Below are 22,393 nucleotides of genomic sequence, written 5' to 3' on the forward strand. Positions count from 1 at the left end.
GTCAGGAGTTCAAGACCAGCCTGGTCAACATGGTGAAACCCTGTCTCTACTGAAAACACAAAAAATTAGCCGGGCATGGCGGCAGCCACCTTTAATCGTAGCTACTCTGGAGGCTAAGATAGGAGAATCGCTTGAACCCAGAATGCGGACCAGCCTGGGCAACAAGAGTGAAACTCCATAAAAAAAAAACCCCATTAAGAAGAAAGTTAAAAATGCAAGAGTGGATCAGAGTGGAAGAAAATACTTACATGAAAACAAATGATGGCTGGACACGGTGGCTCACGCCTATAATCCTAGCACTTTGGGAGGCCAAGGCGGGCAGATCACTTGAGATCAGGAGTTCAAGACCAGCCTGGCCAACATGGTGAAACCCCATCTCTACTAAAAATACAAAAATTAGCTAGGCATGGTGGCACACGCCTATTCAGGAGGCTGAGGCGGGAGAATCGCTTGAACCTGGGAGGCGGAGGTTGCAGTGAGCTGAGATCGCGCCACTGCACCCCAGACTGGGCGACAGATCAAGACTGTGTCTCAACAAACAAACACCAAATGACTTGTATATACTATATTAAAAGCACTCTTGCAGGACAGAGTAGCTAAAGAGTTGAAAGAGTCCTTCAAAAAAGAGAAATCCAATTGTCAGTAAACTTACAAAAAGGTGCTCAACTTCTTGGACATCAGAAAAATGCGAATTCAAATAACAATGAGGTATCACTATGAACATACCAGAAAGGGTAAACTTACAAAGATGGAAAATACCACATGACAGAGAGAATGTGGAGCACCTGGAACCATCATCATGCCCTACTGGTGAGAATGTAAACTGGTACAACCATTTTGGAAAACTATTAATGTTTTCTAAAGCTTGACATACTCTACGGCCTAAGAATCCCACCTCTATGGAAGAATATGCGTCAAACAACATGTGTTCGTGGGGCATTCACACTGGTACTATTCTTAATAGCTCCACATCTGAATAAGTAAATCTCCATCCACAGCTGAAAGGATACACAGATTGACGTATACTAAGGACATCCAGGCAGCAATATAAATGAATGAATTGTTTCATGCAACAGAATGCATTGGTTTCTCATAAAATGCTCATGGGAAGAAGCCAAATACAAATAGAAATTGAGTGATTCCATTCTGATAAATTTCAAATACAGGCAAAACAAATATTGAGTTTTAAAAGTCAGGATGGTGGTGGTTACTCTTGTATGCTTGAGATATTTACTTTTTCAATAGTAGATGTTTACATTTTCATTTTATTACATTATGTTTAAAATTTTAATATTAATAAAATGTTATTTTTTAAATATGAATATGTTGATATTTTAATTAATCAATATAATAGATCAAATACTTTTCTTATTTAATATTTATAAAATTATTAACTGTAATATAGACATAATATAATCTTAATGCAATAAATGTTGAATAAAGAAACTTTAATTAACATTATAGAAATAAAATATGTTAATATTAATAATAATATTATTTTACTTGCAGAATGGATTTCAGCAGCTTGAAAGAAAATCCTGGAATAGGAACCACTCCAACACCAATATTGCTTATGGCACATGGCCCATCAATACCTTGAGTAAAAGTGAATTTCAGAGGAGCGAGGAGAATTTTAAAAACCTAACTCTTGAAACAATCTATTCTGCTTATGTTTTTAAGAGGCATAAGAGTGATAAAGATAAAAGACTGTATGTTGAATAAATTCTAAAAGTACTACCTTGATAATAGAAAAACAAATATTCTAAGAGTAAAAAAAAAAAATAAACAAAAAGAATTTATGTTAAAGATAAATGTTCAAACAAATGAAATGAATCTATCCTAAGGATAAATGTATTGCAGCCTTAATTAGAAAACAGAAATTCTAAAGGAACTGAAATGTTTCATTGTACTGGAATAATGACATGTATTATGATATTAAGATATACCCATACAAAGTAGCATTTATAGAATGTTATGAAAAATGCATGACAACATAGCAGGTCAAATAATGTTACACAGAAATATGTGTGTATGTTTTAAAAACACACTCACACACACACACCCTAACTGAGTGAAAGACAGATGCATAGAAAATTTCTGAAAGGAAACCCACCAAAGTGCTGTTTCAGGAAATGATATTGAGATAATAGGTGACTTTCCCCCCCTACTTTCTAAATTATTTGTATTATGGATCTTTAAAAAATAATAATTAATAATTTATAACAAAAATTACAGCTCAAAATAATGAATATTTTGAGTGTTTTGGATATAACATCAGCCAATCAGCCCTCTGGGAAAGAAATGAAGACAAGCTAATATCCCTGAAAGGAAAATATTTAAGCAATTGACTGTTGTAGATTTCAAGATGTGAGATAACCGTCAACTCATTCAGACTTGTGTTCAACAACCGTTTGCCTTAGTATCGATACTGTGGCTTGACATTTACTTCTTCAAAACTATCTCTATATTACTGTGCTGTTTAAAGCAAGTAAGAAATAAGTAAGTAATGTTTATGTACCTTCTGTCTTCTTCCAGTAGACTTTAACTTGCAGTTGGCCATCCTGATAGAAGGGAGCTCCGACTTCCAGCGGGCGAGTGGGTCGTCGTCTTTGAAAAGGGAGTTGTGTTTGAATTCCACCTTTTCTAGTTTTCACAAGCTGTTCTTCTACAACAAAGTACAACATTCTAAGTTACTTGTTAAAAGTAATTATAGATTCCTGGGCAAGATGGCCAAATAGGAACAGCTCCATTATGCAGCTTCCAGCGAGAACAACACAGAAGGTGGGTGATTTCTCTATTTCCAACGGAGGTACCGGCTCATCTCATTAGGACTGGTTAGACAGTGGGTGCAGCCCATGGAGGGCGAGCAGAAGCAGGGTGGGGCGTTGCCTCACCCAGGAAGCACAAGTGGTTGGAGAACTCCCTCCCCTAGCCAAGGGAAGCCGTGAGTGAGGGACAGTGCTATCCAGAACAGATAACTACGCTTTTCCCACTGTCTTCGCAATTGGCAGACCAGGAGATTCCCTCGGGTGCCTACACCGCCAGGCCCCTGAGTTTCAAGTGCAAAACTGGGAGGCCATTTGGGCAGACACAGAGCTGGCTACAGGAGTTTTTTGTTGTTGTTGTTGTTGTTGTTTTAGATGGAGTCTCGCTCTGTCGCCCAACAAAGATCAAAAGAGACAAAGAAGGGGAATATATAATGGTAAAGGGTTCAATGCAACAAGAAGAGCTAAAATAAATATATATGCCACCAATACAGGAGCATCCAGATTCATAAAGCGTGTTCTTAGAGACCTACAAAGACACTTAGACTCCCACACAATAATAGTGGGAGGTTTTAACACTCCATTGTCAATATTAGACAGATCAATGAGACAGAAAATGAACAAGAACATTCAGGACTTGAACTCAGCTCTGGACCAAGTGCACCTAATAGACATCTACAGAACTCTCCACCACAAATCAACAGAATATACATTCTTCTCAGCACCATATAGCACTTATTCTAAAATTAACCATGTAATTGGAAGTAAAATATTCCTCAGCAAATGCAAAAGAATGGAAATCATAACAAACAGTCTCTCAGACCACAGTGCAATCAAATTAGAACTCAGGATTAAGAAAGCCACTCAAAACCATACAACTACATGGAAACTGAACAATATGCTCCTGAATGACTACTGGGTAAATAATGAAATTCAGGCAGAAATAAATAAGTTTTTTGAAACCAATGAGAACAAAGACACAATGTACCAGAATCACTGGGACACAGCTAAAGCAGCGTTTAGAGGGAAATTTATAGCACGAAATGCCCACAGGAGAAAGCGGGGAAGATCTAAAATCGACACCCTAACATCACAATTAAAAGAACTGGAGAAGCAAGAGCAAACAAATTCAAAAGCCAGCAGAAGACAAGAAATAACTAAGATCAGAGGAGAACTGAAGGAGATAGAGACACAAAAAACCCTTCCAAAAATCAATGAATCCAGAAGCTGGTTTTTTGAAAACATTAACAAAACAGATAGACTACTAGCCAGACTAATAAAGACGAAAAGAGAGAAGAATCAAATAGACACAATATTAAATGATAAAGGGGATATCACTACTGATCCCACAGAAGTACAAACTACCATCAGAGAATACTACAAACACCTCTATGCAAATAAACTAGAAAATCTAGAAGAAATGGATAAACTCCTGGACACATACACCCTCCCAAGACTAAACCAGGAAGAAGTTGAATCTCTGAATAATAGCCTACCAACCAAAAAAAGCCCAGGACCAGACAGATTCACAGTTGAATTGTACCAGAGATACAAACAGGAGCTGGTATCATTCCTTCTAAAACTATTCCAAACAATAGAAAAAGAGGGAATCCTCCCTAACTCATTTTATGAGGCCAGCATCATGCTGATACCAAAACCTGGCAGAGATACAACAAAAAAAGAAAATTTCAGGCCGATATCCCTGATGAACATTGATGTGAAAATCCTCAATAAAATACTGGCAAACCGAATCCAGCAGCACATCAGAAAGTTTATCCATCACGATCAAGTTGGCTTCATCCCTGGGATGCAAGGCTGGTTCAACATACACAATCCATCACATAAACAGAACCAATGACAAAAAACACATGATTATCTCAATAGATGCAGAAAAGGCCTTCAATAAAATTCAGCACCGCTTCATGCCTAAAAACTCTCAATAAACTAGGTATTGATGGAACGTATCTCAAAATAATAAGAGCTATTGATGACAAACCCACAGCCAATATCATACTGAATGGGGAAAAGCCAGAAGCATTCCCTTTGAAAACTGGCACAAGACAAGGATGCCCTCTCTCACCACTCCTATTCAACATAGTATTGGAAGTTCTGGCCAGGGCAATCAGGCAAGAGAAAGAAATAAAGGTATTCAAATAGGAAGAGAGGAAGTCAAATTGTCTCTGTTTGCAGATGACATGATTGTATATTTAGAAAACCCTATCATCTCAGCCCAAAATCTCCTTAAGCTGATAAGCAACTTCAGCAAATTCTCAGGATACAAAACCAATGTGCAAAAATCACAAGCATTCCTATACACCAATAACAGACAGAGAGCCAAATCATGAGTGAACTCCCATTCACAGTTGCTACAAAGACAATAAAATACCTAGGAATCCAACTTACAAGGGCTGTGAAGGACCTCTTCAAGGAGAACTACAAACCACTGCTCAAGGAAATAAGAGAGGACACAAACAAATGGAAAAACATTCCATGCACATGGATAGGAAGAATCAATATCGTGAAAATGGACATACTACCCAAAGTAATTCATAGATTCAATGCTATTCCCATCAAGCTACCATTGACTTTCTTTACAAAATTAGAAAAAACTACTTTAAATTTTATATGGAACCAAAAGAAGAGTCCATATAGCCAAGACAATCCTAAGCAAAAAGAACAAAGCTGGAGGCATCATGCTACCTGATTTCAAACTACACTACAAGGCTACAGTAACCAACACAGCATGGTACTGGTAACAAAACAGATATATAGACCAATGGAACAGAACAGAGGCCTCAGAAATAACACCACACATCTACAACCATCTGATCTTTGACAAACCTGACAAAAGCAATAAGGAAAGGATTCCCTATTTAATAAATGGTGCTGGGAAAACTGACTAGCCATATGCAGAAAACTGAAACTGGGTCCCTTCCTTTCACCTTATACAAAAATTAACTCAACATGGATTAAAGATTTAAATGTTAGACCTAAAACCATAAAAACACTAGAAGAAAACCTAGGCAATACCATTCAGGACATAGGCATGGGCAAAGACTTCATGACTAAAACACAAAAAGCAATTGCAACAAAAGCCAAAATTGACAAATGGGATCTAATTAAACTAAAGAGCTTCTGCACAGCAAAAGAAACTAGCATCAGAGTGAACAGGCTGCATACATAGAAATTCTGCCCTTTGATGCAAGACTTTTCTGCTTTCTGAATTTCAAATAGCCCTCTGAGAGATAAAAGGGTAAGCTGTGTTGATTTTATGCCTATAAACAATGTGTTATCGAAACTCTTCTAATAGAAGCAGTGAGGTTTGCATTCTTGGGCAGGTGAGAGGAAGATAGAAAGATGAGATGGAGAGAACATGCCCAACCTGTGGTAAGACAAGATCAGTCAAGGAAAGCTGTGGACCCCAGAAGATAATCTACATCAACTCAATTTTTCCTGACACTGGCATGCCCAATGAATTGTGTATCCAACGGACCAGATGAAAGGAAAATAAAAACGCACATTTGTTAGATTCGCATTTAGGCTATTTTAGCTTAAAGAGTTCAAATCAATGTGTGAAAAACTGAAAATCATTTATTTTATTTTATTTTATTTTAATTTTTTTTGAGACGGAGTCTCGCTTTGTCACCCAGGCTCGAGTGCAGTGGTGCGATCTCGGCTCACTGCAAGCTCTGCCTCCCGAGTTCATGCCATTCTCCTGCCTCAGCCTCCAGAGTAGCTGGGACTACAGGCGCTCACCACCACGCCCGGCTAATTTTTTGTTGTTGTTGTTGTATTTTTAGTAGAGATGGGGGTTCACCATGTTAGCCAGGATGGTCTCGATCTCCTGACCTTGTGATCCACCCGACTCGGCCTCCCAAAGTGCTGGGATTACAGGCGTGAGCCACCGCGCCCAGCCGGCTAATTTTTTTTAAGAGACACAGTCTCACTATGTTGCCCAGGCTGGTTTCCAACTCCTGGCCTCAAGCAATCCTCCCACCTTGACCTCCCAAATTGCTGGGATTATAGGCATGAGCTACTGTGCCCAGCCAGGATCTAAGAGTTTCACAAACCCATTTATGTTTCTAATAATCTGTGATAATATTGAGAACTCACCAGCAGATAACTAGGACAGATAATCAGTTTAGATAGATACTGTGTTTAGATACTAGGTTTAAGCTCAATGTCAATCTGGTCTTCCTACTTGCTTTATATCCTAGGCAAACTTTTTCTTTCTTTCTTTTTTTTGTTTTTTAAACAGAGTCTCACTCTGTCGCCCAAGCTGTAGTGGGGTGCACTGGCACGATCTCAGCTCACTGCAACCTCCGCCTCCTGGGTTCAAGCCATTCTCGTGCCTCAGCCTCCTGAGTAGCTGGGACTACAGGCACGCATCACCATGGCCAGCTAATTTTTGTATTTTTAGTAGAGACGGGGTTTTACCATGTTGGCCAGGCTGGTCTTGAACTCCTGACCTCAAGTGATCTGCCCATCTTGGCCTCCCAAAGTGCTGGGATTACAGGCGTGAGCTACCGCGCCCAGCCCTAGGCAAACTTTAGTATTTAATTATAGATGTAAAAACATATTTTTATATATCTTAAGATTGAACCATTGTTGCTTTATTAAAATGATTCGAGAAGAGAAATCCACCAACAATTAGTGTTGCTGACACACGCCAGGGTAAAAAACAGATAAGGTGCATACTACAATGCCAGCAGTATGACCCTGACTTTATAAGAATGTCTCCTCTACTTTCAGTAATAAGCAAAAATGGAATAATATCATATCTACAATATTCTGAAAAAGTTATGATGTCTGATTTACACTCGATAGTCATAGAAATTAAGAAAATAAAATATGTACACTATTTTTCAAACATCCAAGTTTTGATTAATTTTATAGATCATCAAGAGATTCAGAGTATTTTCTCTCCCATCTATTCTTGTTCTGGAGAGCCAGAAAATAATTCCAGTTCCATGAGGCAACTATAAAACATTTGGAACCTGTCAAACTTGAAAATATTCCTCCTGCCTTCAAAGAAGCAAGCTACCTTTCCATTAAAGACAATGTTATATCATACTTCCTTCAAGGGATTCTTTCATTAAACTGCATGAACATTCAGCCTTCACTTGAATAGAAGTGTTTATCATTAAAACACCTAGCAGCCTGCAGACCTGGAAAAATATAATTCAAAAAGTAATTTATATAGTGACATTTACTACTCTCCTTCCTATAAAATGTAATTTCCCTTGCTTATACTATAACGTTGTAATTATTCTTTACTTCTAGTTGGTTCATGATGAAATATATAATGTTCTTATAAAAGTCACAGACTAGTGTTTATGAGATTATATATCAACACTGGGATATAAAATCCTGACAAACATTCAACTGTATCCTACATAATCCGTTGAAAAGTCAATCTCTTCTGTGGAATCACCTGAGACCCAAACAATATGTGTTACTATAGGTACTTTGCACTATGACTTCTTTTTTCTTACTTTTCTTTTATTCCTTTTCTAATCTATGTAAGAGGAATCAGTCCTGAGAATAAAGTGGTCTTTGATAGGTTAACTACCATATCTCTTAATTAACTACCCTATCTCTTAATTGGTCAGCTAAAGTATTACCTAGTTTTAAAAGATAATTAGCAAAGGACCTTAACACAGGGAATCAACCGGTCAAATAGATTTCTTTCATTTAACTGCCTGTTTTGTTCATTTAACTGCCATAATTCTAGTGTCTCCCCACCTGGCTAAAAACTCTCACTGGTAAAGATAATTCCTTTGGAATAGTCAACCAAGTGAAAACACAAACTCTTGGAGGACACAGTTAAAATATGCAAATGGCTTGTAAAAGATGTCCAACCTTGGTTGTTCCAAGATGACACCAAAAGCCATTTCTTTCTCTCTTCCCCTTTAGTATTTATGACCGTAGCAGATGAAAGCTTAAGAAAGCTGTCGTGTTAGACTGTGGCACAGAGCTGGTTGAATGGAAAGACAGTTGCATTCAGCTGAGTTGCAGTCAATTTACTGAGCTCTTACTATGTTCCTGGAAAATTCAAGAAACCTGTGGGTCCTGAAATAATTGCAGGACCTAGAAACAAACTGAAGTGAACAGAAAGTGGTAAAAGGAAGTCTCCCAAGTTTCTGGTCAGTAGTAACCTCAATGGAGACCAGAGATACATGAGAACATCGAGCTTTGTAAGTGGAGAGAGTGAGTTCAATGTGGAGTATGTTGAGGTTGAGATGCCTGTGTGACATTGAGATACAGGGAATGACAGGCCACAGACATCTGGTATTAGTGGAGAAATCAAGGCTGGAGCTGAGTCATTGAGAACGGACCATGAGTAGGTAGTGACTAAGTTGTCAGAGCAGATAAGGTAGAACCCTGGAGAACTCCAATGTCCAAGAGCTGGATGGAGGCAAGAGATCCTACAAGGAAACTGAGGTATGAGAAAAATTAAGACATCTGGGAGTCAAACATACAAAGGTCAAGATGTAACAATGGGGAAAGTGTAGTTAAACAAGGACAAACTCACCAGAAATGGTCAATAAAATTACAATGGAAAACATCCACCAGACTTAGAAATTAGCAGGGGCAGATTTGGTGGAAAAGTGAGATTGAAAAATAGATTGCAGAAACTTGAGAAAAAATGTGGAAAGGAGAAAGATAAGATGGTAGCTAGAATGAAACCAGCATCAATGAAAGGTTTGCTTTAGAACTGGAAGCTGAGCAGATCAAGCCAGTGGAGAGGAATAGGTTGAGGTTGTGGGCAAACGAGGGAATAACTAATTAACTTGGTTTCAAAAATATTTTTGTTGCCGTGTTTATATGCCAGGGATTATGACGGATACTGTGACCACATATGTAGATAATCCATGGTCTCTGACGTAGATGAGATTTGACTTCAGTGGATGCAGGTATCTGAGTTGGGAAGGAATGGGTCTAGAAACTGCATGGTGAAGTCCACCACATACAGAAGGATGCCTCCACCTTAGAATACAGAAGACAGGAGAAGATAAACGTGGACATGAGAATAGATATGTTTATATTTATGGGGAACTGCATGGCTTACTGAGAGGAAGGGATTTAGACTAGACTGTGTACTCCATGTAATAGATATGTTTATATTTATGGGGAACCGCATGGCTTACTGAGAGGAAGGGATTTAGGGACTGTGCACTCCATGTGCAATGTGGCTCAAATGAGAGAAAAAGGTTTATAATCATACTTGAGAGGGTAGCAGAAGGAGCTAATTAAAGAATATCTCCCTGAGTTACAGGGTTGTGTGGGGATGCCCCAGGAAGGGTGAAGAAGCTGTGGATATGCTACAGAGATCCAGGGTTCCATAAAAGTTTTGTCCGTGGGCTGGACCATGACAAGGCTCTAGATAGTGTAACCTCAACAAGGACAAGTTGAAGTTGGACTTTTTTTCTCCTTGCTTTTGGTTCTGGAAATTAACAGATATTAAATTATGGGAATTTGCAATCCCATACCAGTTTCTAATGGGGAAAGAATGTTGTTTATTGGAAGAATCAGGAGACTAAAAGACATGCTTATTTTATACAATAGATGAAATCTCCACCACCAGTAGAGAAAGACAGCTCTTGCATGAAACTGAAGTTTAAAGGATTTTGGCCTGAGAAGGGGGTTGGTAAGGAATATAGAAGAATATAGTGAAGGATGAAGTTTTGGAGAAAGAGAGAATTGAAGATAACTAGGTAGCTGTCTCAAGAGTGGAACTCCAAAAAGAGAGAGATCTGTAACTACGCTGATATTTTCTAAAGAAAACTTTGACTGCTCTTTACAAAGAATAGATATTTAAGAAAGAGCAGAAACATAATACTAATTAGGAGACTATTTCAATTTATAGGAAAGAAAAGACAATAGCGTGAACAAGCGAAAGAACTGGACAGATTCCATATGGAATTTAAAATTAGAGACAAAAGGACTTTCTGAAGAATTGAATTTCTGGAGAGAAAAAACAGAGAAAAATGAAGAATGACTTCTGCATGTTTGGCTTCAGCAAAAGGGTGAATGTTGGTGCCATTTACTGAGATAGGCGAGCCCAGGAGAGGAACAGGTATGGGCGAAAATCCAGAGCTTGTGTTTGAACATTTTATTTGAAATATCTGCAAGCCATCCAAGTGGAGGTGCTAAGTGGGTGGCTGAATGCAGGACTCTGGAGTTCAAAGAGTGGTCAGGGTGGGAGGGCAGGGAGTCATTAGCACACAGATGGTGGTTAAATCCTTGCAACTCAATGAGACCTCCAGGGGAGAGACCAGTGGCCCATCCACCTTCATTCTTTCCTCACGCTGAGTTCTCTGCCCATGCAATGCGCTTCTCTAACTCTCTACACTTATCCACGCTGCTGCATTTGTGTGGAATGATGTCCATTCCTTGTGGGCATGCAGATCGCTCACTCTTCAGGACTTCATGAGGGATGATGTGACTCTCATTCCTCAACTCCATGTTGGTCATTTCTGCTTCCACTGTTTCCTGTAGTTCTGTCTGTATGCAACACCCAGATCTTTGTTATTATTTTACATATTTATCTCCCAAATTCAAAATCAGGCACTTTTAAGGCAGAAACCAAAATACATCATCATGCTAGGAATAATGTATGTGTGTGTATATATGTGTGTGTGTGTGTATGAGTATGTATGTGTGTATAGTTATGTGCGTGTTTGTGTGTATTTGTAGACACATGTGTATATGTATGCATATGTGTACATATATACCTATGTGCATACTATTTATAGAAAATTATGGAACATATTGCTATACAGTGCGTATAGTGTATATAGTGTATTACAGTATATAGTGTATATATAAGTATAATATAGTATTCCTGGCATTAGACACAGTGATGTCATAATTCATAGGCACACAATTTCAATGCGATGAGTAGATGGATGAATGGATTAAAAATGAATGAGGTTACTAAACATATTTCCATGAGAACTTTTAGGTAAAATTTATATTGTACCGAGACTCACATAAAAATTGACCATTTCAAGTCCATTTAATCTCCAAAGAGACTATTTCTCAAAGAGATAGAAATCTCTGTTTCTGGACCATTTTTTGAAGCATTATTTCAAACAAACCTGTCCATTTGGATCCTACGTTTTCCCAGGGGTGGAAGGTAATTATGAGCAACCCCTGTGTCTCACTCTGCAGGGCCAGCATTGCCTTTCCTAAATTCAGACAAATGTTTAACACATTCTTCTTCTCCTTCTGAACGAGGCCCACTGTCCTGATCAAAGGCAGCTATGATGACGGGGTCCTGCTAGCCTAAAAAATCAACATCGGAGGAGCCCCTGCGACAAACGCCTCCTCCCTCCTACTCTCATTTAATTTGTCCCAGTTTCCTGAAACCTTGCTAGGAGCCCCTACATGGCAGTTCTAACCGGTATCGACGTTTGAACAAAGCCAGAAACATCAAGTAACTTATTCTCTAAGATATGAGTGTCATATAAGAAAGACTCTTCTATTGTTTTGCTCAGTTCCCAGCAAACATACTAACATACTAGGTAAGAAAAAAAGAAACAAGGAAAAGCAATATGAGAATGATTTAGTAACTTCACTCAATGGAGTATTAAGTAACCTTTCAAGCAGTAATTATGACCACTGTGTAGTACTAGGAAAAACAGGCATGCCACACCACTTTTTGTGCCCCCTATCCACTCGCGTACATACACACACATTATTCTCAGTACTATGATTTATTTTGGTCTCTGCCTTCAAAGTGCCCAACTTTGATTTGGGAGATAAATATGTAAAATAATTGCACAAAAATAAGTGTATTGTATACAGAACTAGAGAAACACTGTAATCCCAGTACTTTGGGAGGCCGAGGCGGGTGGACCACCTGAGGTCAGGAGTTCGAGGCCAGCCTGGCCAACATGGTGAAACCCTGTCTCTACTAAAAATACAGAAATTAGCCAGGCATGGTGGTGCACGCCTGTAATCCCAGCTACTCAGGAGACTGAGGCAGGAGAACCGCTTGAACCCGGGAGGCAAAGGTTGCAGTGAGCTGAGATCACGCCATTGCACTCCAGCCTGGGTGACAGAGCTAGACTCTGTCTCAAAAATACCAAACAGAACAAAACAAAACAAAACAACAACAACAATTACAGAAACAGTGGAAGCAGAAATAACATCAAGTTATAACAGTTTAACTGTACGTATTCTCCTGAAAAACAAGTATGCAGAATGCATATGTGCACGTCATGTAAACATAAAAACAGTCAATCTGTTAAAATGAGACACAATAAGTTTTCTTAAATTTCCATTACAACACCAAAATTGCACCTACAATAGATAAAAACCATAAGAAAGAATTCAAAAGTCAAACTGTTTCGTATGTCATAGTTTAAATACTTTTGTCACATGCATGTGGGTAAGAAGATTTGCCATATAATTATTCCAAATCAAAAACCCACTCTCCCTCCATTGTGCCTTGTTGTGATACGGCGCCCGTCAAGTCACAATCATCTTGAAAAACATGACACAGTCACTTACTGTTGTTGGTTGCATGTGTCGATGTGAAGTGAAGGGACACCTTTGCACTCTTCAGCCGTGTCTGTCCCCAGTACGTTATGGCTTGCAATTCCACAACATAGTCACAGTCTGGCTGGAGTTTCTCCAGGATCACAGAATTTTGAAACTAGAAATTAAGAGAATATACCCAAAATGCGTTACAAACCTTCCACGTCTCTCATCTTCATTGCAAAATCTCGTGTGTCATTATGAAGCGTGCCAACTTCTGATTTCTTTTACCAACTTTTCTATATCTTTGGGATCTGAAAATTCAGTTTTACTACTGATCAAAATAAACTTCAGGCCAGGTGCGGTGGCTCCTGACTGCAATCCCAGCACTTTGGGAGCCCGAGGTGGGAGGATCGCTTGAGCCCAGGAGTTTGAGACTACCTGGGAAACATAGCAAGACTGTCTCTACAAAAAAAAAAAAAAATTAATTGGGCATGGTGGTGTGCACTTGTAGTTCCAGCTACTCAGGAGGCTGAGGTGACAAGACTGAACCCAGGAGGTTGTGGCTGCAGTGAGCTGTGATGGCACCACTGCACTCCAGCCTGGGCAACAGAGGGAGACCCTGTCTCAAAAAATATAATGAAATAAAAAATAAAAATAAACTTCATAGAAAGGCCAAATGTATTTTGAAATACTGTTTCTAAACCAATTATTGGTCTCAGATACCATGGAAATAAATCATTCTGAGCCCTCGCCACTCTGAGACACCACCTCTCGAAGGAAAGGGAGCTGTTTATAATAAAGTAACAGAGATCTATGTTGCCACATACATGGAAAAATTATGAATTGGCACTAATTGTAATTCTTTGATATCTGTTCTAAATTTTCTAGGAGCAAATTTCCACCAAAAGCTATACAAAAGAAAAATTAACTTGACAAAATGCTTCAAGGTGCTTCATTATTTTCTGTCATAATGTATTGGGCAGGGGGCTGGAGGGTGGGACCTGTCAGCATTTCATCATGTCACTTTTTGCTCTAGATTCCTAAGTGATTCCCCAATTTCAGCTCTTCCAGCTCATGCAATAAGTGTGCACTACCATTATCATTTGTACCAAAATCCTTCAATATAAAAAATGGAACTGTCATAAAATTTCATAAAAATAAAGTGGGGCCGGGCACGGTGGCTCACGCCTGTAATCCCAGCACTTTGGGAGGCCAAGGTGGGCGGATCACGAGGTCAGGAGATAGAGATCATCCTGGCTAACATGGTGAAACCCTGTCTCTACTAAAAATACAAAAAATTAGCCGGGTGTGGTGGCGGGCGCCTGTAGTCCCAGCTACTCGGGAGGCTGAGGCCGGAGAATGGCGTGAACCCGGGAGGCGGAGCTTGCAGTGAGCTGAGATTGCTCCACTGCACTCCAGCCTGAGAGACAGAGTGAGACTCCATCTCAAAAATAAATAAATAAAGTTAAAATAGTATAATGGCTAAATATCAATGATACCAACTTTTTGAGGCATGTTTTATAATTCTGAAGAGCACAGATATTGAAATCTTTAGCCTTGCTATCTTTTCATTTCTAAACATTTATTTATGGAATTCAACTTTATAAGTGATAGGAAAAGGTATTTATGTAAATTTTATGACAAGATAAAGGAATGTATACTAAAAGGAATCCAAATAACTATTTTTATGCAGTAAGCATTTCAAATAATACAAGATGCTTGTTATCATAAGAATCTCATTGCAGAAAATGGTTCAATGAAGATTTTATTTCTTGGCATCTGACGGATAAACCACTCCAGATCCTTTTAATCAATGAGAAGAACATATTGTGAGACGTGCCCTTCCTAAGCTGTTACTGCTCAGTGATTAGATTACAGACGGAAACACTTCGCAACAGAAAAGCCATGAACATCCACTCTTCCATTTACAAGGATCTCTCTCTCTCTCTCTCTCTCAAAAAAAAAAAAATACTTAAAAGTAAAGTACATTTTGCATAATATCATTTTCTATGGCCAGACAGGTAAGATGGGGATCATTTAAACTGTTCCTTTGATTTCCAGAGTTCTGACTGACATTTAGATAGGAGTAGGTCAATGGTCTAAATGCAAATGCTTCTGCCTAAAATATAAAAGGCAAAACAGTTGGCATGCCCCTGCATTCTGTGAACTTCCTCGGTAGAAATGAATGGGAGGGAAGCTTTCCTGCATCCATGGCATCTCTCAGTTTAGCAGAGGCCTCTTTTCAGGCCAGTTGCCTTGAGTTGAAATACCCTCTGTGGGAATAACAATCCTTCCTCCAGTTCCCACTCACCCCATCCGTAGTCTTTCTCCGCTTCTTCTTTGTTGGGACAAGAGACTTACTGCTGACCATCCAGCTCCAAAAGACCTTGTAATGATGCACAGGGATGTCCGGCTCCTCGGGGAGATCCCAAACTATAGTGACGGTCACACTCCCATCACTGTTGACGGTGGAGTTAGCCAGCCGGAGGTTAGCCGGCGCTGGTGGGGCAGATGGATCTGAAATCCCAGTACAAAGACACATCATATGACTCCACAAAACTAACATCTTTGGACATGTAATGACTACATGGTCAACACGTGAAGCATTGCTTTTTATAGATAGAAAAGCTGAAAACGGGGGTGGAGGGGCATGGTGGCTCATGTCTGCAATCCCAGCACTTTGCAAGACTGAGGCTGGCAGATCTCTTGAGCTCAGGAGTTTGAGGACAGCCTGGGCAACACAGTGAAACCCTGTCTCTACAAAATATAAAAAATTAGCTGGGCAGGGTGGTGCATGCCTGTGGTCCCAGCTACTCAGGAAGCTGAGGCGGAAGGAGCGCTTGAACCCGGGAGGTCAAGGCTGCAGTGAGCCGCGATTAGCACCACTGCATACCAGCCTGCGCAAGAGAATGAGACACTGTCTCAAAAAAAAAAAAAAGTAAAAGAAAAGCAAAGCTGAAAACAAGCAGTTAAGTAAGATCTCCTTGTTAAGCCTCAAATTAAAAGATAGAGTATTAAACAGTAAGATAAATTTGTTTGGTCCAAATTTGTAATACAGAAGGATCGTTTTAGGCATTTCCATACCACGGCAACCCAGCAAAATTTTTACTGTACTGAAATTGACACATTTTAGTAAAATATAGTACAATTCAATGTGGGTGAATTGACATTAAATAGGTAAGCAACAAAGAATCACCTTTTAACACTCTGAAAAGAAAAAGAAATTCAGCTCATAAAAGCAATTGTTTTCATCTTCGTGCCCTGTAGCTAGCGATTCTTGCATCAGTTAAGAGCAATAAAGGAAAATCAGAAAAGAAAAAAAAAATAAAAACCTGCACCATTTTTTATCCACATTGCACACTGGATGACTTATGGATAGCATTCATTTTTGTGACTGTACCATTTCTGGTTTGTCTTATTAACAAAAATCTTCTCAGCTGTCAAGAGAAAGATGAGGTGCTGGAATTACCACCTCACAAATCTCCACTGAAAATACATATATGAAGAAGATTAAATATACCAAAGCTGGAGGGTCTTTACTTCATTTTCTATTACAAATTGAGCAAGTGGAGATGCTGCTCACCACCAGTGATTTACAGAGGGTTTCATTTCAAGATGCCATCACGGGAAGATGCTGTCAATAATTCTAATTATAGCACCATCTGTGTTGGAGGCTCAAAAAAGTAATATCTAACTTGATATAAATGAAGAAGACTGGAGAAAAAAAATCCTTGTTTTTATTCTCAGTCATTTGTGGTTTTGGAATGATGGAAACATAACTTATTTTTTGAAATTTCTTGCTTTCCTCTATGATATATCATGTCTGGACATTTAGTTAGGTTAGTTCCTTTATTTTCTAAAATAAGAAAGCTTCATAGTATTTTTTAGGTAAGAGGCTAATCGAAAGCATATTATGTGATACTGCTAGTCAAGTCATTTTTTTTTAAATTAACTTTTATTTTCAGTTCCAGGGTACATGTGCAGGCTTGTTACAGAGGTAAATATGTGCCATGGTGGTTTGCTGCACAAATCAACCCATCACCTAGGTATTAAGCCCAGCAACCATTTAGCTGTTCTTCCTGATGCTCTACCTCCCCACCTCCCCCAAGCAGGCCCTGGTGTGTGTTGCTCCCCTCCATGTGTCCATGTGTTCTCATCTTTCAGCTCCCACTTAGAACTGAGAGCATGCAGTCTTTCGTTTTCTGTTCCTGCATTAGTTTGCTGAGGATAATGGCTTCCAGCTCCATCCATGTCCCTGCAAAGGACATGATCTTGTTCCTTTTCATGGCTGCATAGTATTCCATGGTGGATATGTTCCACATTTTCTTTATCCAGTCTACTGTTGATGGGCATTTGGGTTCATTCCATGTCTTTGCTATTGTGAATAGTGCTGCAATGTACACAAGTGTGCATGCATCTTTATAATAGAATGATTTATATTCCTTTGGGTATATACCCAGTAATGAGATTGCTGGATCAAATGGTATTTCTGAGTCAAATCATTCTCAATCAACATCAGGAATCTCTGGAATGTCCAAGACTTATACTGGGATATGCTGATTCCCTGAGTGCAGGTGGGACCCAGGATTATGTATATCTTATATGAAACACACAGGTAATATGAGGTAGATGACCTGCAGGTCAAAAGTACTGCATCAGGTGGCTCCTATGAGGTCTGAACATCACATATGTAAGGAGGAAATGTATTTTTCCTGTCGTTATTGGAATGGGAAGCACCCCAATATGGAGGTCTGGCAGAGCCATGTGAGGACTCCCCCAGTCATCAATATTCACAACACTGCTGATCACTTCCTTCTCTAAGAAATGCAGGCTTCATTTGGTGTTCAGGACACTACTCTACTGGATTTTTTTTTTTTTTTTTTTTTTGAGACAGAGTCTCGCCCTGTCACCCAGGCTGGAGTGCAATGGTGTGATCTTGGCTCGCTGCAACCTCTGCCCGCCTGCCTAGTTTAAGAGATTCTCCCACCTTGGCCTCCCAAGTAGCTGGCATTACAGGCACCTGCCATCATGCCTGGCTAATTTTTGTATTTTTGTAGAGATGGGGTTTCACCATGTTTGCCAGGCTGGTCTTGAACTCCTGACATCAGGTGATCCACTCGCCTTGGCCTCCCAAAGTGCTGGGATTACAGATGTGAGCCACCACGCCTGGTCTCTACTGGATTTTCATTCAGTTTCCACAGAAGCTATTTTTCAGCCCCATGCTCCATGATCCTTAACATCTCATAATCTCTAGACAGGAGAGTGTTCTGCATCTGAATTCAGGGGCCTCTCTCTTCTCATCTACACTCACTCTCTAGGGATCTCATCAGGTGTCACAGTTTTAAAAAAATCTTTGTGCTGATAACTTTCAAATTGATATCTTTAACATAGACTATGCTCCTGAATGCAGATCCAATCATTCAAATATCAATACTCAAAAAATACCTTCCAGTAGCTCCACTTGGAGGTCTCAGAGGCATTTCAAAACTAATGTGTCCCAAAGCAAAATCATGATCCCTATGCACAGCCCACCACCAACACATATCCCACCACACACAGCCCACCACTGACACCCCCATCTCAGTACATGGGAATTGCTCTTTCCAGTTGCTCTGGCCCCAACCCTTGAAGTCATACATTTATTTTCCACTCATATCTCTTGAGCAAATTGTGTTAGCACTACCTTCAAAGTGTAACAGGAATTTAACTGCCTTTTACCACTTCCAATGCCCTGGGCCAAGTGCCAAGGGCTCTCCACTGCCTCCCTAGAGGTTTTTCTGAATACAGCAGTCTGATGATTCTATACTGCCAGACCATGTCACTCCTGTGCACAGAATCTCCTTACTTAGGGTAAAAACCCAGGAGTCTCCTGAATGCCTTGCAACCCGTGCCTCAGTTACCTCCCAGAGCACCTTTCATTTTATCACCTCCACCCCTCAGCCCAGCCACACTGGTTCCCATGCTGTTTCTTGGAGAGGAAAACCGCGATGCTACTGAGGCTTTTCCTCTCCCTTTGCCTAAACGCTTTCCCTGATGTCTCCACGGCTGGCTCCTTTCCTGCTGCAGGTGGTGACCCTATTTAAAATAGCTACATATGCTTTGCTCCATTTACCAAAAAAAAAAAAAAAAGTCACCATGATTATGCCTTGCTTTATTATTCTCCAAGCCCTTATTACTAACTGTTATGGTAAATATTGAGTGTCAACTTGATTGGATTGAAGGATGCAAAGTGTTGATCTTGGGTATGTCTGTGAGGGTGCTGCCATGGAGATTAACATTTGAGTCACTGGACTGGAAAAGGCAGACCCTCCCTCAATCTGGGTGGGCACCATTCCAATTAGCTGCCAGTGCAGCCAGAATAAAAGCAGGGAGAAGAACGTGGAAATTTTAGACTGGTTTAGTCTTCTGGCCTACATCTTCCTCCTGTGCTGGATGCTTCCTGCCCTCGAACATCAGACTCCAAGTTCTTCAGCTTTGGGACTCAGACCTTTGAACACAGACCGAAGGCTGCACTGTCGGCTTCCCTACTTTGGAGTTTTGGGGACTTGGACTGGCTTCCTTGCTCCTTAGCTTGCAGATGGCCTATTGTGGGAACTCATCTTGGGATTGTGTGAGTCAATACTCCTTAGTAAACTCCCCTTTATATATACATCTATCCTATTAGTTCTGTCCCTCTAGAGAACCGTGACTAATACACAAACTGACTTATTAGGTACCTTGTTTGCTGTCTGCTTCTATTCACGATAATGAAAGCTCCCTGAGAGGAGGAATGTTTGCTTGTTTTTTCACATCTGTATCTCCAGAGTCCAGAAGAGCACCTAGCACACAGTATGTGCTCAGTAAGCAATTGCTGAATGAATAAATGAAGGACAGGCTTCTAAACGTTAGCTTTGATTTGTAATGTGATATTTCAGTTTCAGGTTCAAACTCTGTCAATCAGAATTGCTAGATCACAAGATCCTAAAGTGAATTGCAAAATCAAAGGAGTGTTCTTCCCAGTTTGAAATAAAATAATTAAAGCAACACCTCTTCCTCTGGTGTAGGAATCAATCCTTAACCTACAAAAGGTAGTTACCAACCTTTCTGGGAGGGAACCTAGTTTACAACTGAATCATCACTTCAAGGCAAGAGAAGAATTAAAATGTGTGAAGATAACAGCCGTTCGTGTTCTCGGCAGTGCACCTGAATGTCTATATGCTGAAAATAAGTAGTCACATGAATATTGCAGATATTCTAGGCTCGGAAGGAAAAGCTCAAAATAATCTCCTCTTCTAAAGAAACTCTAACATTTAAGAAGGTCACTGAATTTGATCATCTTCTTTAATTTATGTTATTCATTACATCATTTCCTGCCCTGGAAAATTTTTCTTAGATGTTATCATAATAATCTAGAATAACATCATCTATTTTATGAAACATTATGAAACATGAAACAACACAATTTATGAAAACAACATTTGAGAAAACAATGCATTAAAAGGTATGAATTAATAATATTTTCTTTACATTTTTCTCAAAAGGAAGGCCCATTTTGAGTTTACAATACCAAAATGGCAAACTTCCATTACCAAGATGAGGTACTCCCATCTCTTTCTCCCCCAAAATAATCACCATAAAACTGTAAAACCAGGTCAGGCATGGTGACCCACGTCTGTAATCTTAGTGCTTTGGGAAGCTGAGGCAGGAGGATTGTTTGAGGCCAGGAGCTCAAGACCAGCCTAGGCAATAGAGAAAGACCCTGTCTCTACAGAAAAAAAAATTTAAAATTAGCTGGGGCATGGTGTTGTGTGCCTGTTGTCCTAGCTACTCAGGAGGCTGAGGCAGGAGAACTGCTTTAGTCTGGGAGTTCAAGGCTACAGTGAGGTACGACTGCACCACTGCATTCCAGCCTGGATGACAGAGTGAGATTCTGGCTCTTTAAAAAACAAGAACAAAAAGAAAACAAAACCAAAAGAGAATGGCAGCGATCACCTGTTTGTTGCCGTGATTCTCCTCTGTAAACCAGCCATTCATTTATCCATTTATTCACTATGGGGTTCAGGTGAGACAGGGTCAATCCAGTTTCTCTAATCTGAAGCATTTTACTCAGTCCTAACAAGTTTCTATATTTAAGTCATTCTCTGCCTTGAGAATTGGTTCCCTACTTTATGAAGCAAGGTATATTCATTCGGCTGAATTATACAGAATGTTTTCTTTCATTATGCATGATATTTTAATTGTTTTAGAATTTTGAAATGTAGTTGGAGATTTCCATGTGAAATTTATACACACACACACACACACACACACACACACATATATAGATGTACATATGCATAAATAGACAGTGGCTGATGAGAGCCAGAGAGTCAGAGAGGGAAACTCTATACGTTATTATAAAGCCCTAAGGAATTTTACAACTTATTTCACCTTTTTTTAACTGGTGAGGGTTTTAGGGGTCAGAGAGGTAAAGATATATGTCCAAGGTCATTCACATCATTGATGGTAGAACAAGGAGCGTGAGAACAAAAAGGAAAGGAGAAAAATGGGGTTGAAGGTCTAACAATACACACCTCTACATGCCACACTCTACATATATATTCCACCATCATAATAAGGGACAATATCCCTACAGAATGTAAAAATTCAAAGCCTTTTAATGGGAAAAGTGTCTGTTACAATAGGCTAGTGCAGGCATTGATAGGCCTTTTCTGGAAAGGGCCAGATAGTAAAGATTTTAGGCTTTGCGGACCATATGGTCTCCGTTACAATCACTCAACTCTGCCCTCATAGCTCAAAAGCAGCCACAGACAATATGTAAACAAATGAGTGTGGCTATGTTCCAATAAAACTTTATTTGCAAAACTAGGTTGCAGGCCAAATTTGGACCCTGGGCCACAGACTGCTCTCCCCTAGTTGGGAGAATTTCAAAAAGTGTGAAACCATTAGGTTTAGGAAACTCGACATGAGCACTGTTTATCCCTAATTTTACAAACATACAGCTGTATTTTGTCTATTAAATGTTAACATTATTGTTCTTATTTTAGAGATGGGGAAATTGAGGATCACAGTTTGATTCACTACTTCAAGAGCAGAGTTTGATTTACTACCTCTTCAAGTGAGAGGACGGGAGTCACACCACAAGACCAGTGCTCTCC

The 22,393-nt window shown here is 39.6% G+C and overlaps 1 protein-coding gene across 1 annotated transcript in view; it reads right to left on the bottom strand.

Moving 5' to 3' along the window:
- Positions 1 to 22,393, bottom strand: part of ANOS1 (anosmin 1) — a 199,684-nt gene that overhangs the window by 22,612 nt on the left and 154,679 nt on the right. The window contains exons 7-9 of the mRNA XM_008959454.4: positions 15,568 to 15,773; positions 13,287 to 13,431; positions 2,519 to 2,665 (exon numbers count right to left, since the gene is read on the bottom strand). Of these exons, the coding sequence (XP_008957702.2) occupies positions 2,519 to 2,665; positions 13,287 to 13,431; positions 15,568 to 15,773 (498 nt within the window). The remainder of the gene's footprint in view (positions 1 to 2,518; positions 2,666 to 13,286; positions 13,432 to 15,567; positions 15,774 to 22,393) is intronic.

Source organism: Pan paniscus, chromosome X (genome assembly GCF_029289425.2).
Source record: "Pan paniscus chromosome X, NHGRI_mPanPan1-v2.0_pri, whole genome shotgun sequence".
NCBI classification, from domain to species: domain Eukaryota; kingdom Metazoa; phylum Chordata; class Mammalia; order Primates; family Hominidae; genus Pan; species Pan paniscus.